General features: G+C 21.6%; 5 protein-coding genes across 5 annotated transcripts; 3 read left to right on the plus strand and 2 right to left on the minus strand. All coding sequences in view use genetic code 6, as the record gives it.

The window, feature by feature from the left end:
* Positions 1 to 2292, plus strand: TTHERM_00989370 (hypothetical protein; the record flags this gene model as incomplete). The annotated part of the gene is made up of 3 exons (XM_001022441.3): positions 1 to 196; positions 267 to 1502; positions 2213 to 2292. The coding sequence occupies 3 exons, from the start codon at positions 1 to 3 to the stop codon at positions 2290 to 2292; spliced, it is 1512 nt and encodes a 503-aa protein (XP_001022441.2).
* A 1339-nt stretch (positions 2293 to 3631) lies between these two features.
* TTHERM_00989380 (hypothetical protein) lies at positions 3632 to 12831 on the plus strand (the record flags this gene model as incomplete). The annotated part of the gene is made up of 7 exons (XM_001022442.2): positions 3632 to 4380; positions 4462 to 4677; positions 5038 to 6618; positions 7018 to 10948; positions 11989 to 12104; positions 12232 to 12323; positions 12377 to 12831. The coding sequence occupies 7 exons, from the start codon at positions 3632 to 3634 to the stop codon at positions 12829 to 12831; spliced, it is 7140 nt and encodes a 2379-aa protein (XP_001022442.2).
* A 538-nt stretch (positions 12832 to 13369) lies between these two features.
* TTHERM_000989381 (cyclic nucleotide-binding domain protein) lies at positions 13370 to 16288 on the plus strand. The gene is made up of 9 exons (XM_012799281.1): positions 13370 to 13431; positions 13491 to 13540; positions 13989 to 14078; positions 14319 to 14408; positions 14738 to 14827; positions 15081 to 15170; positions 15364 to 15453; positions 15652 to 15741; positions 16010 to 16288. Exons 1-9 carry the CDS (start codon positions 13393 to 13395, stop codon positions 16134 to 16136), a joined length of 756 nt encoding a protein of 251 aa, XP_012654735.1. The 5' UTR covers positions 13370 to 13392; the 3' UTR covers positions 16137 to 16288.
* A 1686-nt stretch (positions 16289 to 17974) lies between these two features.
* On the minus strand, positions 17975 to 18454 carry TTHERM_00989400 (LITAF-like zinc ribbon domain protein; the record flags this gene model as incomplete). The annotated part of the gene is made up of 1 exon (XM_001022444.2): positions 17975 to 18454. Exon 1 carries the CDS (start codon positions 18317 to 18319, stop codon positions 17975 to 17977), a length of 345 nt encoding a protein of 114 aa, XP_001022444.1. The 5' UTR covers positions 18320 to 18454.
* A 1316-nt stretch (positions 18455 to 19770) lies between these two features.
* On the minus strand, positions 19771 to 23603 carry TTHERM_00989410 (cation channel family protein; the record flags this gene model as incomplete). The annotated part of the gene is made up of 7 exons (XM_001022445.2): positions 19771 to 20852; positions 20914 to 21096; positions 21143 to 21702; positions 21768 to 21974; positions 22052 to 22126; positions 22178 to 22410; positions 22461 to 23603. 7 exons carry the CDS (start codon positions 23601 to 23603, stop codon positions 19771 to 19773), a joined length of 3483 nt encoding a protein of 1160 aa, XP_001022445.2.
* Between the last annotated feature and the right edge of the window lie 470 nt (positions 23604 to 24073).

Consider the following 24073-nt stretch of genomic DNA (forward strand, 5'->3'; position numbering starts at 1 on the left):
ATGCACTCAAGTGATAAAGCAATATTATAGCATTAAAACGATAATGTAGCTATCGATAGTCACAGCCATCAGTCTACTAGCAACTAGCAACACAATTTAGCTTCTTTGGAATCTGAATCCAAAAAAAGAAAAAAATAGAAGGATAAAGAATTCGAAAAGAAGCAAAAACAAGCCAACCAACTTTCTCATTAGCAAGGTTAGTATTTATATTAACTACTATATATTTTTTCTTAATTTGTATGTTGTCAACTTCGTTCTTTTAATAGATGACGAATTCGATAGCGAAGATAACAATCAAAATGAGGAATCCACAGAAGACCAAAACAACACCGTTTTTGAGCCAAAAAAGTAGAAAAAGATTAAATTGAATGATAATGAAAAGACTTCAATTTCTTACACTTCCAAAGAAAAGGAAGAAAATAAATCAAATGTTCATGATGACGAAGAAGCACAAAATGGCATAGAAGAAGAGCACCAATCAGGCTTGCAAGATAAAATTCATAAGAACAATGAAGAAGAGAATGAAGAGAGCGAAGATGAAAGCGATAATTTTGATGATCTTCCAGTCAATGGTCAAAGCACTTTATCTTTAAAAAAAGTATACACTAAGCAAGTTAAGCACTTGGTTTAAGAAGAATAATAAGCTTAAAATCATTTAAAATAAGCCTTGAACAAAGATAAAAATACCATTGACGAGGAAAAACAAGATTAAGAGCAATAAGAATAAAATGAGAGCAGTGATGAAAACGAACAAGATGCCATACAATAAGAAAACGAGGAGGGAAGTGAATTCGCTGATAAAGACAGCCATAATGAAGAAGAAGATGATGAAGATAATGATGAGGAAAATAACGAGGAAGAGGAAGAAGAATCATAAGAAGACGAAGATGATGAAGACAATGAGCAAGAAGAGTTGGAAGAAGAAAAGCCCACTAAAATTAAAATATGCATGGGTTTCAGAAATGCGATGGGTAAATAAAGAAATGGAGATTATAGCGATGATGATGAAGATAAGGAAGATGATGACGAAGAAGAGGATGAAGACGAAGATGAGGAGGACAATAAGAATTCTGAAGAAAATGAAGAAGAGAGAGAAAATGAAGAGGAAGAAGACGAGGAAGAAGAAGATGATGAAGATTATGTAGTAATGGAAGATGATCTTTTGTAAGAAAAATAAGATAGAATCTTAAACCAAATGTGGTCAGATGAAACCCTAAAGAAACTTGAAATTGATGATTTAGATGAGCCTATTGATGAAGAATAAGACATCGAAGGCTTTGACATTGAAGAGATAATGAAAGATGAAAAAAGAAAATAATATATTGAAAGTTTAATGGAATGTTTACCTCCATATATGTATTGCAGCACTTAAGAAGAAAAGGACGAATTCTTCTAAAAACTCAATAAAGAATTCAAAAAAAACCTCTAGTTAGATGGCAATCCCCTTAAGCATTCTCACAAAAAGAAAGTCAAATTCAATTTCTAAAAGGCTTAAGTAGTCGGTAATGACTTTATTTCGATTTCAAAAAATATTTCAGCTATCAAATCAGAAATTTAAACAAAAACAGCATAATTTCCGTCTGTCTTTTAAATACAAAATTACCATCTAATAAAAAATAAATCATAAATAATATAGTCTGGTTTTAAATTCACCAAATTATTATTTTTACCAAATTAATTAATTAATTTTTCTCTTTTGTTTTCCTTTTTTTATCAATATCCTAATAGATGGATTAGATAATTAGATTAAAAGTCTTAGCTAACTAGTATTACTATTAATACTAAACCATTCTTCAAATTTAATCCCCTTTTTATTTTTTTCAATCATATTCAATTTATTAATAAAATATATTGATTTTTTCAAGCCAATCAAACGATTAAATTTTTTAAAGCTTTAATTGTTTTTAAAATCAAGCTGTTGCTAATTAATTACCAAAAGCAATCAAGTTACTTTTTTATTTTAAAATGCAACTAATTTTAACTAAAAACAATTAATTATTCAATTTAACAAAGAAAATCTAAAAAGTATTTCATATCAAAAATAAAAAACAGCAAAGTTTTACTTTCTTCATAATTTTTTTTGTTTTAAAATGGTTTTTAAAATTTATTTTTATTATTTTGATTTAAATTTTAAACTAATTTAAAAAATTATTTTCTTAATATTTAAAAATCTCAAAAAAATTAAAATTTATTATTAATTTTTAAAATATAGAGTTCGATTTTACAAAGAAAGTAAAGAATATAAGTAAACTGCCTATTAGAGAAGGAATAACAGAAATAAAAACCAACTGAATAATAAAGAAATCATTATCGAAATGATAGATCATATTTATGATTGAATGAATGAATAAATATATATATATAAACCTTAGTTAATACCATCATATCCAAATTTAAAAGCTATAAAATATAATAATAAGAGAAGAAAGACAAACAATGAGTAACCAAAATAGATATTACAATACATACATACATACTTTCTAATTATTAAAAAAACTTTATAATAATATGCAATTATAAACTTTCACTATAAATAAAAAACCAACGATTGTAAATATTCCACTTAAATGCCAAAATTAAAACATTATTTAATAATGGGATTAAAATGAATGAACGAACGAATGAACGAAAGAATTAATCTAATAAAAATTGATTACATTTTAATTTATATTTTCAATTTTGTCTAATATATACAAAAATTAGTATTTTTATTACTTATCATGTCATGTTTTGCTATATAAAAAATATGATCCACTTAATTAAATTGTTCAATTGTTTTTTAATTTCTTTTTTTCCTTCTTTAGATAATAATTGTAAGTTTTATTAAATAAAATTTAAAAAATAATAAATAGAAATTTGAATTAAAAACAAACAATAATTTAAAATATTTTTAAGTGTATTAATATCTCAAGATTTATTTATTTTTAAAAAATAAATTATATATCTTAATTTGAGGTTTTACTTAATAATTTTTGATTTAACCCAAATAATAGAGATAAATTAATAATATATTTTTTCAGGTTCTAGGTAATGTTTCGCTATTAATTTTACTTATTGATTAGTAGATAGTTTAATCTGAGTAGTAAATTTATTTTTATTCTATAACTAATTTTATTTAAAGTATAAAAATCTTTTTATTTTGAATTATAATACTCTCCTTTTTTTACTTCTCCTCTAAAAAATTAATATTAATCTCCAAATATTTCGCTTTCACGTGTTTTATTAATTTAATTATTTATAATTTTTGATTTAATTATACCAATATTTACGAAATCAATACCTTAATAATAAAATAAGAATCTAATTTTAAATATTTTATATTTCCAGAAATTATAGTAAAATTTACTGATTCACTCCAAAAAATTAATACTTTTTAATTAATTGATATTTTAAATAATAAACCAAAATATTTTATTATTATTTAGCACGATTAAAATATTTTACAGAGATAAGTTTTTCGATTTTCTGAACAATTTCTTGATTTCATTAATTTTATAATTTAAGAAAATTAATGCTATATGAGCATAAAAAATAAGCAATTTTATAGAGACCTTATAAAGAAATAAATTTTTAATAAAATTATTTGAAAAATTAACTAAAAAGTAGAACTAAGATAAATTCATTAAGGAATATGAATTCAAAATTAATGAGATTGAGCTTCTTTTTGATTGTTATTGAGGTAATATAATTTGTAAAGCCAAAATAGTGTAATATAGGATGTTAAACTTGCTAAGATAACTCGATAGACGAATGCATTCAATGCTATAGCGGCTACTAGCTAGATGATTAAAGATAATCGTGTAAATATTAATAATGTTCTGTAAATCAGTTTTTCTAAATAGATAATGTTTCAGTGAGCGATCAAATAGGAAAATGCGTTTCTATATGTAATCCTTTACACTAAGAAAATATTATTACTAATTTGTGCGACTAACTTCAGCAATGTCCCTCTGTATTTTAAACAAACCAAAATCTGGCTAATTTAGTAAAACTAAATGATTTTTTTGTTTTCTAAAATAAATAATATGTCGCTTTGCTTGAAGACCGCTTATCAATTTATAATAAAAACGACTTGTATTTAGTTAAAAGCTATCTTTATGAAGCTGGTGATATAAATGTACTCAATTTGAATGGATAAGTATTTGTAGTAACTAATACATCTGCTATTTACTATTGGGATTTTCTTCAAGGATCAAGATTATTATTATCTCAATACTAAAATGAATAGGAGAGTTTTTCGTTAGCAGTTATCTCTATGCTTAATTAATTCGTGTATATTTAAATTAACGAAAATACGCAGACCAAATTTTAGGTTATTTATGATTAACCCAATTATTAAGTTCTAAATGCTGACCCAATAATAATTTAAAACATTGGAAAGTAAATTAAATTAAACAATAATTTAATTGCAATTTAGTCACCAAGCTAATTAATAATATACAAAATAATCATTACAAATAGCAATTCATTTAATTAAAGCTTAATAATCTTGTTCTAATCAAATAATTAACAATATCCAAGCAACCTGATAAATTTTTTAACAACAGGTTAATAAGGAGTTATTCTTTGCGTTTTTGAAAATTCTATTGAATAGATAGACACGAACAATCAGATTTAAACTTCTCTTTTATAAATACCACAAATAGAAAAAGTAAGATAAATTTCAATAGGAAGCCAGTAAAATTCATCTCATTTAATTATATTGGCTTAATAGTCCTTATTATTTGATTTTAATTACGATTAAAAATAAATGAATAAAATAACAATAAAAAATGATAATCTAAATGATTTCGAGTTAGGAAATTTTTATGGAATTGATAATTAATTGGTGGTTCTTTAAAATAACAATTTAATAAATTTTTTTATCTATGAAGATGAAAGCAATCAATTTATTAATTGTAATTAAGCCTTTTAATTAGATTTTACTTAATAAAATTTAAAAATAATACCCAATCAATATATTTCGAATGAAATTTAAAATTTACCAAATTATCAAGAAGTTGTTATTTATTCATCTACCTTAATTAAAATAATAAGAAAAAGTGATTTAAAAAGTGTAGATTTAGAAAGTAAAATCATTGAAAACTTTAATCTACCCTTTCCTACTGCTTAATCACAAGTGAATTCTCTTCTAAATATATATAATCCTTCAATGCTTTTAACTTGCCATGATAATGGAGACATTTTCTTTTATGATACTTCTAGAGGAACTAATATAAGACTCATAGTCAAAAAGAACTTTAATTTAAATACATGCATTTAAATTGAAATACTTGCTAATAATAAAGTAATTGCATTATCTCAATCTAGAATTTTACTAATAAATATTTACTAACAAGAAATTGAAAGTGAATTAAATGATATAAAAAATTTAATCCAATTAACTTCCAACTATGATAAATTTGTTATTAATAGTCAAAGTTGTGTTTAAATTTTTTCATAAGAATTTATCAGCTTATTTGAAGAGTGTAATAGTGACTTTTCTAATAATAATTTAAATATTGCCCTAAATAATGACCTAAAAGTGATAACTTAAAAAGTTTAATCAATCTCACTTTATCAAATAGATTTGATTAATAAAATAGTTTATTTAATAAAAACTTTGCAAATTTAGAATAATATTATATTTTTTGATGTAGTTAAAATTTATAATTCAGATGAAGATAAGTTGATAAATAGCTATACTCTAGATGAACTTATTTATTTTGACAGTTAATAATCATTTAACGTTTATAATATTTCACTTTAATTAGTCTATTAAGTGATAATTATTGATATTAAATAAATTATACAAGCTAAAAGGACAATTAATGGCAATTAAGCATATTTTATATTAGGTTAATAAGCTTAAGATGACAGCAAATCAGCATTAATAGGTTTAATAAAAAGTTCTCCAAATTATTAAATAATGCTAAAACTTAGCTACTCACCTTTGTTAGATGACTCTTTCATGTATAATAACCAATGTGGAAACACATTTTACTATACAAAAGTGATTGTCCCATTCAACTTCTTTACTGTATTTTAAGAAATAGAAATTGATTTTTAAAGAGATATAACTTATTTTAGCGGACTTGATATAATACATTTTGATACATTAACTAATTATGCAAGGAAAATGATAGGTCCTCCATTAAATTATATAAATTATGTTGGCACTTCTTCAGGATTAGTACAAAGTGCAAAATAATAGTAATTTAGATATTAGCAATTAAATAATAAAGAAATACTATCATAAACTAATACAGATGATTAAATAATAGAAATCATACAAAGTGCTTAATTAGGGATGTATTTTGTCAGAACTAAGTATAAAATAACAGTTTTTAGTATTTTTACAAATAATTTAGTAGAAGTTTTGAGTACAAAAAGTAAAAATGATGATCCCTTTACTTAACTTAGACTAATAAATGATATTTAAGGTGTAATTTGTTGGAATTAGAAATAAATCCTTGTTGCCAAATATGGAGAGAATAGTTAAAAATTTTACTATCAAGGAATGAATCTGATTAATGGTTTGATATTTGACTCTCAATAGTTATTATTCTATGCCTATGGTTCTGATTTTGTAGTTTTGAATACATTTCTTAGTGTAACTTAAATTGTAGAGTAAAGTGAGTAAATATCTAATTATAAAGTATGTGAAAATACAAAATTATTGATAATATGCAGCATTTCTTTAAATTAGCTTGTTGTCCTTCAAAAAAATCCTGTTTAAGTGAAATAATTTATTTAGCTATAAGGGTTTACAAATGAGTTTAAAATATCAGTCGATGAGGATTATTAAAATATATTCTTGTACAATGATACTATTTAAATTTTTAATTTTTTAGGAATTTTTAAAAAAAAGATAGAATACTCAAGAGGTTCTTAATTTTCGTTTTAAATAGTGTCATCATAATACTTTGCCTTTTAAAATCAATTATGTAAATTTTTTATTTAATCAAAAATTAATTAATTAATTATATATTCATTTTTAATGAGTTTTTTTTAAAAAGATATTTTTTTCCGTTATAGATACAGCTTGAATTTAAAATAAAATTATATTAGTGCTCCATCGGGATTTAATATAGTAAAATACATATATGTAGAGTTTTTGTAATTAGTTATACTATACGCTAATGTGAGTACATTCAGCTAAATTTACATTTATGATTTTGTAACTTGTGAAAATACCTAAAAGATTTCTTAAGCGTTTACCTAAAATAAAATTGGAGATGTTGTAGCTATGGAGTTAGATATTATCTCAGTTTGTGTATTATTTTTAGACACATATGGAAATTTACAAGTGAATATATTATACAATGATTTTTCTATATAAAATAATTTTAAAATTACAGAAATATAAGATAGAAATGAGTAATTAGTTGGATTTTCTTATGATAGCATTACTTCTAATATTTTTGTATATAGCACCACTTCTATATATCAAATAAATTATAGTATAGCAGGATATAAGTATGAAGCTTAATTATATGATTCACATAAACTATTTGCTCCTATTCCAATAGATAATTAAAATATAGATTTCCTAATTTTTAATAATGATAATACAATCTTCAGATACTCTTAATAGTATATTAAATATGAACTTACTATAGAGAATTCAAAAATAGTAGATTTGCTATATGATTCAAATTCAGATACTTTAATATTTGGGTTAGCTGACTCTATTTTATTTTATATAAACTATTAATTTTCCAAAAATTCAAACTTACCAACTTAAATTGTTAAAGGAGAAAATGTTAAATTTTTGAAATTTTTATCAAAGAATTTATACCTTACTTCAGATAAAAGAGTTTTACTTTACAATATTAAATCTGGTTAACTTCTTTTTAATTTTACTTTAGACTAATAGAATGTAGCAACAAAGTATTTAGTAAATGATTCATGTAATTTGTTACTAATAGGATTTAGTGATGGTTAATTACTACAGTTTGATTTGATTAATTAAAGCTATCATTAATACAGGGAATAATCTAATGATATATTAAATAGCTCTGTAATTGAAATAGTTTTAACCTAAGATTACAGTTAAGCTATATTTGTTACAAATGGAGGAATATTAACTAGAATAGATCTAATTAAATAAGTGATATTAGAGAAATTAAATCTAATCAGTATTGTAAACGAAGATCCAAGAATCACTTTAATAGAATTTTTACATGATGAAGCTTTTAAAAGATATTTATTCATATTTAGTGGATAAAAAAGGGTGTATGTCTATAACTATTCCACCAACTAACTTGAAAAATATTTAACCCTTGCTAATGATCAAGGAAATATTTTAAAAATAAATGAATTATATATCTTTATCAAAAGTTCTTTCTAGATTACTTTGTATAATTTAGATAAAACTCTTCAACTTTCTTAAGTGATTTAGAAAAATTTTTAAGACGATTAAATAGTGGATTATGTAGTTATACAAAATAGTATTATAATAATATTTTTTATTTAAAAATACGAAGTGTTCCTTCTTTAAAGAAATTAAAATTCTTTAATATCTCATCAGATCTAAGAATATCCAAGACTCTTAGATTACATTTATAATGAAGTTTAGGGCTAGCTGAAAGTATATGTCTTGCATACACAAGGTGTATTAGAGAACAACTATAATCTAAATATCTAAAATAGTACAGCATATACAGAATGTTCTATTCAAATATAAGGAAGTGATGTTTCTAAAATACAGTAATAAATAAATTCCATAACTCCAAAATAAATTGAGACTTACTCAGAATTAGGATTAACAACATAAAATGATGATTAATGGAAAAATATTGTATTCTTATCATTATCTAATGACTAATTTAAAGCGATTAATCAATTTATCTCTGATCAAAGCTCTTAAAATACTAAATTTATATTTACTTCGCCAAATAATTTAGATAATAGCTTTGATTTTTAGAATTTACAATATGCTTCAATACAAATATTTTATTTTGCAAACTATAGTTTATAATTTAACAATGATACATCACAAGAGTTTTTGAATATTAAATTGAACGAAAAAATATAAACTATTAAATGGCAAAATATAAGCATTTCGAATTAATGCCTGAGAAATTAACAAATAATTATCTAGGATGTTTAAACTGTGGTATTTTAAAATTTAACAATTAATGAGCTTTCAGTATGCAATTAAACAAATTAATAAAAAGTTGATAGCTTATTCAAATTTACTAATGTTTCATCTATTTAATTTTATGATATAGAAATATCTAATAATAAATTCCTTGAATAGTGTGATTTTACTTTATTTAAATTTAATGATGTTTAGAATATAAATATAAATATGTTAAAAGTCACAAAAAGTAAATATATTAAAAATATGTTTTCATTTTAATAGGTGTCTAATATAACTATTTAAAATGCATATGTGGCATCTAACGATAATAGATAAATAGAAAATTCATAAGTCTATCTTATTATATATAAGCAAGAATATTATACTTTTACTTTTAATGGGTGCTAATCTATTGTTATTACTGATTCAATATTCGAAAATAACAATTAAGTTTCTCTTTTTTATTCTACAAATGAATATAATGAAACAAACTATTTAATAACCTGGCTAGATGATCAAATCACATTAATTAATGTTTAATTTAAACAAAATATTAATATTCCATAATAATCAAAATAATAAGAATTAATATATTTGCAAAATAACTATATAAATATATCAAATATAACTTATAGTTAAAACATCGGAACTTTCCAAATAAGCCAATCCTAAATTATACAAATAGAGAACAGCTCTTTTGAAGGAAACCAAGCTTATAATGGTGGAGCAATTAATTTCTAAAATATAATGCAATAAATTTCCTTTTCATAAACTAATTTTTCAAATAACACAGCACTTAGCAGTGGAGGAGCCTTGTTTTTTTAAGATATTGGGAGTTGCTAAGTTAATTTTGATTCAAATACAAAAATATATCAGAATAAGGCTTTAATTGGCGGAGGGTTAAGAATAATTTCAAGCAATTAAAATGATTTATTAATTCCCGTGTATTTTCCTTTTACTGAAAACGTTTAATAAAACTTTGCTGAAATTTATGGGAATGATTGTGCAACTTATCTTTAATTGATAGAAATATAAAGTATTCAAAATACAACATTAGAAAACAATTATACATTTAATTTTTACTAGGATATGACATTAGCTCCAAGTAATTATTAGTTCTTTTACTCTTAATATGCATAATTTTTAGATTTTTAAAGTGGCAATATGATAAATCTAAGAATATATTTATTAGATAATTACAATAGATATCTGAACTTTTCTTTAGAAAAACTAACAAGCGGAGGCTATCCTACAGAAGTAGATTTAGAATTAAAAAATATAGAGATTTAAATAGAAATTTTAAATTCATAATAGAGTTAACTTATTGGACAAAAAATTTTAAATTATAATTCTTTTCAAGATGATGCTTAATTTTTTTAACTTTCAGATTTATATGTCTAAGGTGCCCTTTAAACAGTGTAATACTTCACATTAAATTCAAATATTTATTAAAGTTCACAAAACTCCATGCCTATTCTTTTATCTGTGCAATTTAGAAATTGTATACAAGGAGAGATCATTTAAAAAATTACAAATAATATTTTTGTTTGTAAATATTGCTCTGAAGGAACATATTCTTTATAAAATCCTGATATTTTATTTAAAGAATCATAAAATTCTGAAGCAGAATTAAAAAATGAATGTATCAATTGCCCCTAATATGCACTTTAATGCTAAGGATCAACCATTTTGTTAAGAAATGGATACTGGAGATAAGATAATACTACTGATCAAATATTATAGTGTAATTTATAAGTAGACTCATGTTAAGCAGAAGATCCTTAAAGTATAAACTATTGTACTATGGGATATATAGGTCCTTTATGTTCATAATGTGATATTTTAGGAGAAGTTTGGGAAGGAACTAATTACTGTGAGTCAGTAATTTAAGGAACTTGTTAAGAATGCTATTTACCTTCGATTTAGTTAGTTTATCTGATCTTTAAAACATGCCTTTTAATCTTTTATTTTTTAGTTACTCTCTTTATATTTATTAAGCAATTTAAATATGCACAAAAATGCTATTATTTAAGAGTTATGCAATTATTTCCTATATCAAATAGCTCTGTAAAAGATCAGTCTGGCTTTTACATTAAAATCATTATAAATTATTCTTAATTATCTTCTCTTATGACTTAAAGTTATACAAGTTAGAACAGCAAATATGATATTTTAAATTACATCATTGGATAAACTAACAGGTATCTAGGTTTAGGTTTAGATTGTCTAGCCAATAAAAGCTTGATAAAAACTCACGGAAAAATAGCTTTTTATTCAATAGTATAATTTTTAGTTCCAGTTATTTTATTAGTAATAGTATTTGCTATACTTTTATTGTTAAAACGGATCAAAAAATTTAGAATTTAGTATTACTATTTTTACACACTTTTCAATTGCTTCTTAAGTTTCTTTTAAATAGGTTAAATATCATATTTCATCAAAATGCTTACTTGCTAGTAAGTGGGAGACTAGCTTTACAATACTATTGATCTTACAGTAAAATGCAATGACTTAGATACAATTAAATTTATATACCCTTATTCAATATCAATACTAACTTTTTGGGGAGTTTTACCTTTGATATTTTTGAATAAAATCAATAATTGCAAAAATAAATTAAATTAATGTAAAGTAAAATATAAATATGGTTACTATTATCTAGATTTAAAACATAAGTATTTCTACTGGGAGTTTGTTAGAATTTATATGAAAATCATAATTATTTGTATTTTTACTCTACTGGATTAAACTTAACACAATACCTCAAGGTCATCGCTATTCATAATCATGGTAGTTTATATCAGAATGATATAAAAATATAACCCTTTCATATCAAATTAAATTTAAAATACAGAAGTTATCTCTTTTGTATTTTTAATTTTGAAAATTTATTTAAATTTCATATCTTATGATAATCAAAGTGCTTAATATTATACTTAACTGCTCTCAGTGCTCTTGAACTATCTATTCTACCTATATTGTGGCTTTATTATTCTGATTTTTAAATTGAACAATAGCTATTCTAAATGCAGTTAGAGTATCAAAGAAATTTTTATCAAAATATTTCCATAAAAATACAAATAATAAATTATGCGCAAAAAAATATAGTTTTAAACTTTTTTAAGATGGAAATTTATTAAAACTAATATAAAAAAAATTATTAGATTAAAAGCAAGTTAAAATATAAGTTAATTTATTGAGAACACCTAAACATCAGAAATATTCAATAGAATTTCTAGTTTGTCAAGTTAGATAAGTAAGAATATTAATTTAAATTTATTTTATATTAATTAACTATTTAAAAAAAAGATTAAAATACAGATCAGTCAAAGAGAAGAGAAATTAAAAAGAAACCAAGTATTTTCTAAACAAGTAAACCTATAAAAAAAAAGAAAATTTTGGATTAACAGGATACTAATTCTGAATTATTAAATATTAAAGCTTTATCTACTAGTAACTATTCATCTAAGTTAGAAAGTGAATAGTATACTACTGAAGGAATAGAAACTCCTACTTAAAAAAGAAAATTTACTTATCTTAATAATCGCAAAATATCATTTTTATTAAAAAAATAGAATTCTGGCTCATAATCCCCTAAGTCAGATTTTAGTAATATGTTAAATATATAGAAATATCAACAGTAAACAGAAGAACAAGATCCTAAGAAAGTGTAAAGATATCTTTTATCTCCTAAATTGTTTAATTAAACTTTAAGCAAGAATTAGAATGACTATGATTTTATTATTTAAAGTTAAGAATAATGATCGATATTAAATAAAAAATTTATTTAAATTTTTATATTTCTATTCTGTATTAAATAACAAATTTGTTTGTATTTTTAACTTGATTAGTTGAATTCATTTTCAAAATTATTTCTCTTATTTGTAATATTAAATTTTTAGCTTATTTTACTATTTTATGTGACTAATAAATTCTTTTCTTAAATCTGTAATGGAAAACTGATACTATTCTGATTTATTAAGTTTCTATTTAAAATAGAATATACCAAAAAGGCCATTTTTTAGAAAGTAATTTTTGTTTTTGAAGTTTTTTCAAAGATATTTTTAAAAATTTGATAAAAGCCATTAAAATATATAATGAACAAAATGATTAAAATTAAATGAAATATTTTCATGTACCTAAAAAATTGGTGATATTGAAATTTGAGGATTAAGAATATTTAAATTCTAAAAGCAAATTTATAAATTTGTATTTGATAATTATTATAATTAATTTATTTGTCTTTTTTGAAAAACTTATAATTATTTAAATTTACATAAATTGCTATATTAATATTTTTTAAGAAAAAATAAATAAAATAAAAAATGATATAACAGAATAACAATTTCGGTAATCTAAAATAAGTAATTAATTATTTATTTTTAAAAGATTTTCTTTATATTTATTTTATTTATAAAAAAAGTTTTTAAACTCTTCACTTAAATCGCACCAGGTTCTCCATATAGCTCTATCGTATATTTAATTTATTAATATAATTATTGTTAATATTTTTTTAACATTTAATCTTCAAGTTATCTACAATATCATTTTTCTAATTGAAATTCTCATATATTTTTGCTCATTTTTAAATTATTTTAACTTCCTCTTAACTGAACTTTTATTTATTTTGATCATTAATTATTCATTTTTTATGTTTGATATTTTTTTCTTCTAATTAACTAATTAACTATACATTTGAACTTTCAAAATGATAAATTAATTGGATTTTTTTTTCTACTTGTGATTATTTTCTTTCTTTGTTAGTTTAACTCATTTTTTCATTTAAAACTTTTGCTTTTATATTAATAAATTCATTCTTATTATTTCATGTTTTTTCTTCATTTTTTCCTTCTAACTAACTAACTAACTAATTAATTAATTATTTAATTATTTATTTATTTTTTCTTCAATATTTAATAAGCTACAATAAAATTAGTGATGAAAATGCATCAGGTTTAGGTTCTGGTTTAGGAAAGTGTAATAATCTCTCAAATTTGACACTTGATCTTGGGTAAAAAAAAAGTATAGGATTATGATATTTTTAAAATAAAAAATATTATAATTTACTATTTTTTAATTTATTTATTAGCTTTTTATTTAATTTTTTATCTTTTTTATTAATCTACTAGTTTTATTTTTATTTCTTTCTTTCTTTGCTAAATATTAATAAATTCTTTCTTATTATTTCATATTTTATCTACATTTTTCCCTTCTCAATAATTAATTATATTTTTTTTCAATATATAAAAAGCGCAAATTAAATTGGTGCATAAGGTGCTTCAGACTTGGGTTCTGGTTTAGGAAAGTGCATTAATCTCTAAAATTTGACACTTTATCTTCAGTATAAATAGTTTATTTGTTTGTTTTGGATTTTTATATTTTTTAATATAAGATATAAATAAATATTTTTATTTATTTATAACTTTTTACTTGATTTTTTTTCTTTTTTTTTTCTGCTTGTTTAATTTTTCTTTATTACTATATTAATTTAACTCATTTTATCATTTTCAACTATTATTTTATTATTATTAATTAATTAATTTTGTTTATTTTATATTTTTCTTTCTTTTTCCTTCTATCTATCTATCTATCTATCTATCTATCTATCTATCTATCTATCTATCTATCTAACTAATAATACTCTTAATTTTTTCTTAAATTTTGAAAAAGCTACAATAAAATAGGTGCAGAAGGTGCATCAAGTTTAAGTTCTGGTTTAGGAAAGTGCACTAATCTCTCAAATTTGATATTTTATCTTGGGTAAAAACAGTATATTTGTTTTGGATAGTGTTATTTTTTTATTAAAAAATGAATTTAAAACCGAATAATAGCTTTTTTAATTTATTTATTGGCTTTAATTTGATTTATTTTTTATTGTTTTTTTTTCTTTATTTGCTAATTTAGCTCATTTTTTAATTTTCAACTTTTACTTTTATTATTAATTAATTAATTAATTCATTCATTTCTTATTATTTAAAATTTTTATTCCTTTTTTACTTCAATATATTAAAAGGAATAATTAGATTGGTGAAAAAGGGGCATCAGGCTTAGGCTTTGGTTTGGGAAAGTGCATTAATCTCTCAAATTTAATGCTTGAACTTCAGTAAAAACAATTTATTTGTCTTTTTTTATTCTTCTTGCACTTTTTTTTTTCATTATTTATTTATCTATTTTCAAATTTTGTTTTTATAATTAATTCATTCATTTCTTATTATTTTATATTTTTTCTTCAATTTTTCAATGTAACTAACTAACTAACTAATTAACCAAGCAATTTTTCTTCAAAATTAAAAAAGTGAAAATTAAATTAGTGCAGAAGGTGCATCAGGCTTAGGGTCTGGTTTAGGAAAGTGCACTAATCTCTCAAATTTAACACTTGATCTTCTGTAATAATATAAAAATGATTTATAACAATAACTCTTTTAATTTATTTAATTTCTTTCTTTATTTAAATTTTCTTGAATTTTTTCATTTTTAATTTAAGCTTTTATAATTAATACATTATTTCTCATTATTTCATATTTTTAATTCATTTTTTCATTCTGACTAATTAATAATTTATTATTTTTTCAATATTTAATCAGTAAAAATTAAATTGGTCCAGATGGTGCATCAGGCTTAGGTTTTGATTTAGGAAAGTGCACTAATCTCTCATATTTGTCACTTTATCTTTTGTAAAAATAGTTTAAATGTTTTGGATTGTGTTTTTTTTTAATATAAAAATGAATTTAATGCAATACAAATCAATTTTTTAATATATTTTTATTTTATTTTATTCTGTATGTTTTTTTTGTTTCTTTATTAGTTAATTTAATTTTTAATTTTAACTTTGCTTTTATGATTAATTAAATTTCATACTTATTAATCCATATTATATCTTCATTTTTTATTTTTAACTAAGTAATTAATTTTAAATCTTTACATTACTATTTATTTAATAAGGTTTAATTAAATTGGCGATCAAGGTGCTATAGGTTTAGGTTCTGGTTTAGGGGAGTGCATTAATCTCTCAAATTTGAAACTTTATCTTTCGTAAAAACAGTTTATTTTTATTTGCTTTGGATTGTGATATTTTTATCATAAAAATGAATTTAAAACAAAAAAGTTTACACTTTTAATTTATTTATTTATTTGTTTGATTTTTGTTTGATAAAGTTTTCTTTTTTATTCTGCTTGTGCTTTTTTCTTTCTTATTTTCTTTATTTATTAATTTAACCCAATTTGAAATTCTATTATAAAATTATTTATTTATTTTTATATAAATAATATTCAAATGAATTAGCCATTCAAAAAAATAGTGATCTCAATCCACTAAATTTTTGAATGGCATTTATTTAACTATACATAATTTATTTTTTTTAATAGTTTTTGAATAATTAATTACCTTTTTAAATTTTTAATTTCTTTTATTTAATTCCAAAATATTTTCATTTAATTTTTAAGAAAATTTCATTGATTTTTTTGCAATTGCAAGAGCTGAGAGTTAATTAATTATCGAGAAATTATGGTATATTTTTTTTTCTTCAATATTTATTTATAAAGGTCTAATTAAATTGGTGATGAAGGTTCTATAGGTTTAGGTTCTGGCTTAGTGAAGTGCACTAATCTCTCAAATTTGACACTTTATCTTGAGTAAAAACAGTATTTTTGTTTCGGGTTGTGATATTATGCTTTGATATAAAAATGAATTTAAAACAAAAAAACTAACTCATTTAATTTATTATCTTTTATTTATTTATTTATTTATTTATTTATTTATTTATTTATTTATTTTTATTCTGCTAGTGTTATTTTTTCATTCATTCTTTGTTTTTTTGTTAATTTAACTCATTTTTTCTTTTTCAAAATTTTGATTATATTATAAATAAATTAATTTGTTTCTAATTACTTCATATTTTTTCTACATATTTTCCTTTTAGCTATATATTTTATCTTTAATATTAAAAAGGTCTAATAAAATTGGGGCATAAGGTGCATTAGGCTTAGGTACTGTTTTAGGAAAGTGTGCTAAACTCTCAAATTTAACTCTTTATCTTAGGTAAAAAGATTTTATTTATTTTTGATTGTGATATTTTAAAATATAAAAATTAATTTCAAACAAAAAAACTAATTATTTTAATTTATTTATTTATTTATTAGCTTTTTATTTGATTGTTTTTCTTTTAAATTTTTATCCTGCTAATATTTTTTATATATTGATTTAAAATATAATACTTATATTCATATTTTATACTATTTATTTTTTTTAGTTATTTACACTTACTTATATTAAAAGTGAACATGAAATCAATCAATCGTAAAAATTGAAAATAAAAAGCAAATATCTCAAATTAAAAAGGCTAGTTGTCTTAAATATTGCATGTTGATGATTGAAAATGGTGAAAAAATTAATGATGAATAAATAAAAAAATATATAACATGTTTTATTTTATAATATATATTTTGTAATCGGATAAATAAACATAAAAAATAGATAGATAGATAAATTTATTTATTTATTATTGTTTTTACATTTATAAATACCATGAATTCTATTATATAAGGATATTTTAACTTGGGGATAATTTTATTTTCTCATGAAAAATTAAAAAATAGAAAGTGTAAAATTAGCTTTAAATCATAAAATTAAATGAAATATCACGATCTGTACCTACTCAATTCGTAATATTTTAATTACAGGATTAACTATATAATGATTAAAACCAAGAAAATAAACAAATAAATAAAAATTCTATTTTTAATATAAAAGTTTTTTTCTTGCATATTTGTAAAAGGAAATGAATTAAAAATACAAAGAAAAGATAAATGCTAAAGAACTTATATGAATACATAATTTAAATTTATTAGTAAGATAATAACTTCATTTTATTTATATAAATAAATAAACGAATTTTTAAATTTTTTATCTCAACAAATTTTATATTCATGTCTGCCTACTTGAGCTTAGCAATTTGAGCAAGTGTGAACTTTATCTTAACAATTCTGGTTCAAAAAAGGAATGCAGCAACAAAATGTTGTTAATAAAAGTATTAATGAGCAGCAAAGTGTACCACTACCAACTTTACTCTATACAACAGTAACTCCTATTTAGTTACATTATGGACACTAAATAGTCGTAGGACCTGTTGAAGAACTTGCATTTTTTGGTAACCCTATTTAAATAGGCTATGGAGCTACCATCATAGGAGGTTAATAACCTTAATTTTAACTGGGAGGTGGAGGAGGAAGCTATTGATATGTGTTATTATTCATTTTTATTTTAGTTGTTTTTAGTTTTCTAAAATTATATAATTTACTTTATATAAACAAATTGTAAAAATATTTATTTGATTTAAAAGGTTTCTAGTGCAATTTATTTTAAGTTTTAAACTACCAAATAACAAAAATCTCCTATATACTTTAATAAATTCAAAATAAAATTTTTTTGATCAGATAATTAATCATCATAATAGTAAGTAAGTAACTAACTAACTACTTTTCTTACTAAGTATTCATATTTTTCTTAAAAAAAAATAAATTTAAAATATTATTTTAAAGATATACAAGCGAGAAAGTATCTAGAAAAGAAAGTAATATAAATATTTTATTTTTAAAGAGTGTCTTAAATGCTTTTAAAGCTTATATCTTTCATCTTTTAATTTTCTTTGAATGTTTAGGTTTAACTTATTTAATAATAATAAAAATAATATTTTTATGATCAGATAATTAATCATGATAATAGTAAGTAAGTAAGTAACTAACTAACTACTTTTCTTACTAAGTATTCATATTTTTCTTAAAAAAAATAAATTTAAAATATTATTTTAAAGATATACAAGCGAGAAAGTATCTAGAAAAGAAAGTAATATAAATATTTTATTTTTAAAGAGTGTTTTATTAAATGCTTTTAAAACTTATATCTTTCATCTTTTAATTTTCTTTGAATGTTTAGGTTTAACTTATTTAATAATAATAAAAATAATATTTTTATGATCAGGTTAGTGAAAACATGCGCAACATATGCTTATTAATTAATATCTATTTTTTATTTTTCTATTTTAAAGATAATTTTTAATAATATTTAAAAATACAAAATTTATAATAGAAATCTATGTTGAATTAATAAAATATATTTTATTTTCAAGTAAAGTTGTTTTAAATAGAAAATATTGAAAAAAGTTAATTTTATTAAAAAGCTAAATTTATTAACTAATATCTTATGGGAAATATTATTGTCATTAGCTAAGAGAAATTTTAAACTTAATACATACTTTTAATTTATATTTATTAGATACCTGATCATAAAATAATGATTAATAGAAGTGAAAAAATTACTAATAAATACCTAATGTTAAATTATTTTTCTGCAAGTTAAAAAGCTTTAATAATTTCAAGTTTTTAAAAAGTTTTTTTAAAAATCTAGTAAAAATTATTGAATTAAAATTATTTTTTCTATAAATGTGTGTGTCTCATCTAAATTTACAATTTATTGTAGCCATTCATAAAGACAATAATCTAGTATTTATTAAATATCCATTAAATACTTTGACATAATAGATTTTTTATAATAATCACTAATAATAAATAATAAATAAATAACTTTGAAAAAAACAGCTTTAAAAAATTTAATATTTTTACAAATAAAAATGTAAATCAATAAATAGGAGTATTTTTTTTTGTACACATAAAATATAAAGTATTAAATTAATAATTAAAAATGAAAATCATAACAGCTTGAGTTTTGATTTTTATATCTTTACAGCCATATTTCTAAGATTTTTATCTTTTCTATTATAAAAGGAATAAACGTTAAAATAATGTGGTAATTTACAATTTTATATTGAGCTGAGCATGTTATAATGTTAAATTATTTTTTGGTAATTGAAGTTTGGATAAAAGTATTTGAATGATTTCATTTTATCGCTTATATCAATATTTTCAGATGAGAGCATTTCATTCTATTTTTATTGATCAGTACTTTTTAAAATAATTTGGAATTGATCATTATTGGGTTTAGTTGTATTTGACTTCAAAATAGATTTTCTTTACATTTTACAAGAGACATTCATTGATATTGAAGCTAACTTTTGATGATTTTGTTAAAACTTTTCTTTAAATTTAACTAAATCTCTTATTGTGCTAGAATAATGGAAGTCTTTAGAACTATTTTCTTTACTTAAATTGGGTAGAGGTCTCTAAAAAATAGATTAATTTCTTGAAGATGGCATTGATTTTGGTAAATGATTTATTGGCGAGTACCTTTGTTCATCAAATTCACCTTAAGTAATGTCACTTGTATTCAAGACTTCATCATTAAAAGACATTTTAGGAATTATAAATTATTCTTTTGCTTTCACTCTAGCTTTTTAATCTTCTTCATTCTATTTATCTATATTAATAGCTTGTCTATATTAATTCTAATGTGCATATTATTATTGATATCTCAAAATATTTCTTGGTCTTAGAGTACTAGATTGCTCAGCAGCTATGGATTTAATTAATATATTATTAGTAGATTAGTAGTCTTTAAACTAATCAAATTGCATTGTCTTCGCTTAGCTTTATTAACTTTAGATTCTATAAATTTCTTCGTCATCTTTTGGAAAGTGAGAAAATGTTTCTGCTGGTTTAGCTGCTTTCAATTTATGAGGGCTCTTATCTTGCATAAAAGTCTTTAAGCTTGCTAAAGTTTTGATTGGTTCTTTGTGCTCACTTTTGCTACCTGAAGATTCTTAGTCTGCTGATGTTTCAGACAACAGTGTTTCTTTCTCAGTTTCTTTATTTTCTGGGAATTCTAAATTTTCCTCTAAATTATAATTAGTAAGTAAATTATGAAAAATATTATAAAATTTCATTTATTTATATACTTTGTATCCCAATTGGTTCTTCAAGTTGATATTGTTTAGAAATAATTAGCACAGAATAGCCTGATTCTTTTCTTCTTTTTCTTCTGAATTCCCTGCGTTTTCTTTGTGGTTTTGAAAAATTTTCTTTTAAAATGACCAAATCTCTGTCAGGTTAATAATGCAGCTTAGGACATCTTTTAATGTCTTAAAATAAATTATTTTAAATTACGTAATAAAAATTAAAAATTACTGTGCTTTTCGCTGTGGCAGCAGTAACATTACTATGAGATAATTGTATTTGACTATCTAAATTGTAAATTGTTGATAATAAAGTGAAATTTTTCTTTTTCAGCTGTAAAATGTGATAGCTAATCAAGGAAATCAGACCTAGAAAGAGTGTATAATATAGAAGATTCTGCAGCTTTTGCACTAGCCGATTTTTCTGTATTGAGTAAAAAGCTATTTTCTCCAAAGATTTAGCCATTTGACAAACATTTTAAAGTTATTCCTTCTAAATTGTATTTATTCTTATAATAAATTTCAATATGTCCCCTGTGAATAAAATAAAGTTATGGATCATCTGACTTGCTTCCCTCTTCAAAAAGTATTTCATCTTTATTTACATGAACTTCTTTTAACTTTAAGCAGAGCTCATTTCTAAACTGCTCAGAAAATCTAGCAAATATTTTCTTTTCACTATTCAAAATCTTCTGTTTAGTTTGAAATATTATTTTTTCAAGCAAATACGGTGAAATCTCCTACAAGATTTACTCCTCATCAGCTTTTGTAAGAATTTTGCTGTGTTTAAATCTATTTTTCAATAAAATAAATCAAGTTAAATTTCCTTATTAAATAAAATTTAAATGAAATTTTACTTGTATTCATAAAATTTCTAAACCTAATTTTTGAGTTCGTCATCTATATTTCTATCTTACAAATAGAGATTTACTTTGTTTATCTTTTTCTTGAAGTATCTTTCTTTTTTATTCATGTCTTAAATGATCAATCCTATTAAATTAAAGCTATATGCGAATACACCACATGATATGAACATGCATATAATACAAAGACTAGCTTCATACCTTTTTAAAATAAAATATTAAATAATAAATAAATTATTGTTTCTCTAAATTATTTTAAAAATATATTTTTTATTTACACATTTTTTGGTGTTATGTCGCCATATCCGACTGTCATCATAGTCGTTACTGAAAAATATAGAGCAAAGATGTACCTAAAAATAAAAATTTATTATAAAGATATTTTTAAAAATAAATAGACTTACTTTATGTACCAAACATCTCTTGTGTTTATCAAATTGCTTGAATTTACCCAATTCGGATCATTAGAAAATTCAAAAATAAGAGTTTGTCCATAAAAACAGATAGCAACAAAATGAGCAACAAATATAATAACAAGTAAGAGCTTTACTAATCTCACTACGTAGAATAGCTTCTTATTGTACATTGTATGTGAGAAATCTTAAAAATTTTATAACTTCTATGAAGCAACTTAAATCTGTATATTTATTAAAAATTAAAGAATAGCTTAATTAATATTTAAATTACTTGGGCCAGTATAAATAGCTTGATAAGATCTCTAAAGACTCTTTATATCGAATCAAAAGTAACAAATGATATTATAGATAAAGCATCAGAAATAAATCTTTTGGAAACATAAATTTTAAATATTTTTAATCTTTTCTACTCAGTTAACCCTTTGTGGTATATTGATGTATTTAAACTTAGAAACATGCAAATTGCATAAAAAGTTATAATTGAATATCTAATTTTAGGTAAAACGTCAGGATATAATTCACTAAAATTCAAATCAAAGCAAACTTCTACTGTATTAATGAATATAGCAAAAATAGTTACAAGTATCTTGAAAATATCAAATATCACTTTTAAAGGATTGAATGTATAAATTACTGGAAAATTTTCATCCAAAAACTTAAAAAACTTTTATGTGAACTGACTGACCTCTTCTTTAGCTTTATTGTAAAATACAGAGATTTTATTCTACTTTTAAGAGTACAAAATGAATTTTTTGTAAGCATTTTTTAAAGAATTATTCTTTTTCTTACTGTGGTGTTTTTGTTAAATATCATAGTATGATAAATCATAAATTATTCGAGCTTATTTAGAAGGTATCTTTTAAGGAATAAGAAATGATTTAAATACTTTGACAGCCTTTATAAGTTTAACAATTATGCTAAGATTAATTGATATTTTTATTTGTTCTCGCTAATTACTTGTTTGATGTTTTAATTCATTTGTGAACTTAGTTACAAAGTTCTCTGTTATTATTTTTTAGTCGTTCTAGTTTATTTTAAAAGGATCATTTACAAGATTTAATTCTTACTCGTTTTAGTTAAAATCATGAGGAAAGCCACTATTCTAAGCTTTTAAAATTTCATTTTATTTTTGATCTTAAAAATTAATACTTTTATTAGAAACTGCTCTCTTTATTAATTGATTGTTTTATATTTATAAATTTTAATTTTAGTGAGACAATATTGAGTGATGCGATTATTTCATAACACTTTTATCATCTAACATCATCAAATCACTCTTCATGTTATGACTTTCTTCTATTTAAAGAAGTGATTAAGCCCCTTTTTACTAATTTTTCTTGATCATATTGTTTCCTTCTTAAACTTCAGTGTGAATTGTGACCAATTTGTGTTCTGTAGAGCCTGGATTTTCCATTTTTCTACAAAAATATAAGTAAAGTGAAGTAAATTATTATTACTCTCAAATACAAATAGTAAGTTTTTGCTTTTAAATTTTACTATTTAATACTTATTCAATTTTTTATTAATATCAATAAATAAATATTGGCTATAATAATTACTTATATCGATCCAGTAGAAAATTGCTTTTGAAAATAATGCTTAAAAATTATGATAAAATTTGCTTTATGTATTTTTCATGAATTTTTCTGAAAATTTAAAAATATTTTCAAAACATGATTTAAAATTTATTTTATTTTCTAATTTATATTTTTAAATTATTAAAAAAGTTTTTTCATTATAATCGAATAAAAAATAAACTGCATAGTTTAAATTAAATTAAATTAAAAAATATTATTTAAAATCTAAGTTAAAATTAAAAATTAGTTTATAGAAAATGCATGTGTTCATAAAATTTTGTTTGTATTTAGAAATTATAAATATTTT

This window comes from Tetrahymena thermophila (genome assembly GCF_000189635.1).
Source record: "Tetrahymena thermophila SB210 genomic scaffold scf_8254485, whole genome shotgun sequence".
In the NCBI taxonomy this organism is placed as follows: domain Eukaryota; phylum Ciliophora; class Oligohymenophorea; order Hymenostomatida; family Tetrahymenidae; genus Tetrahymena; species Tetrahymena thermophila.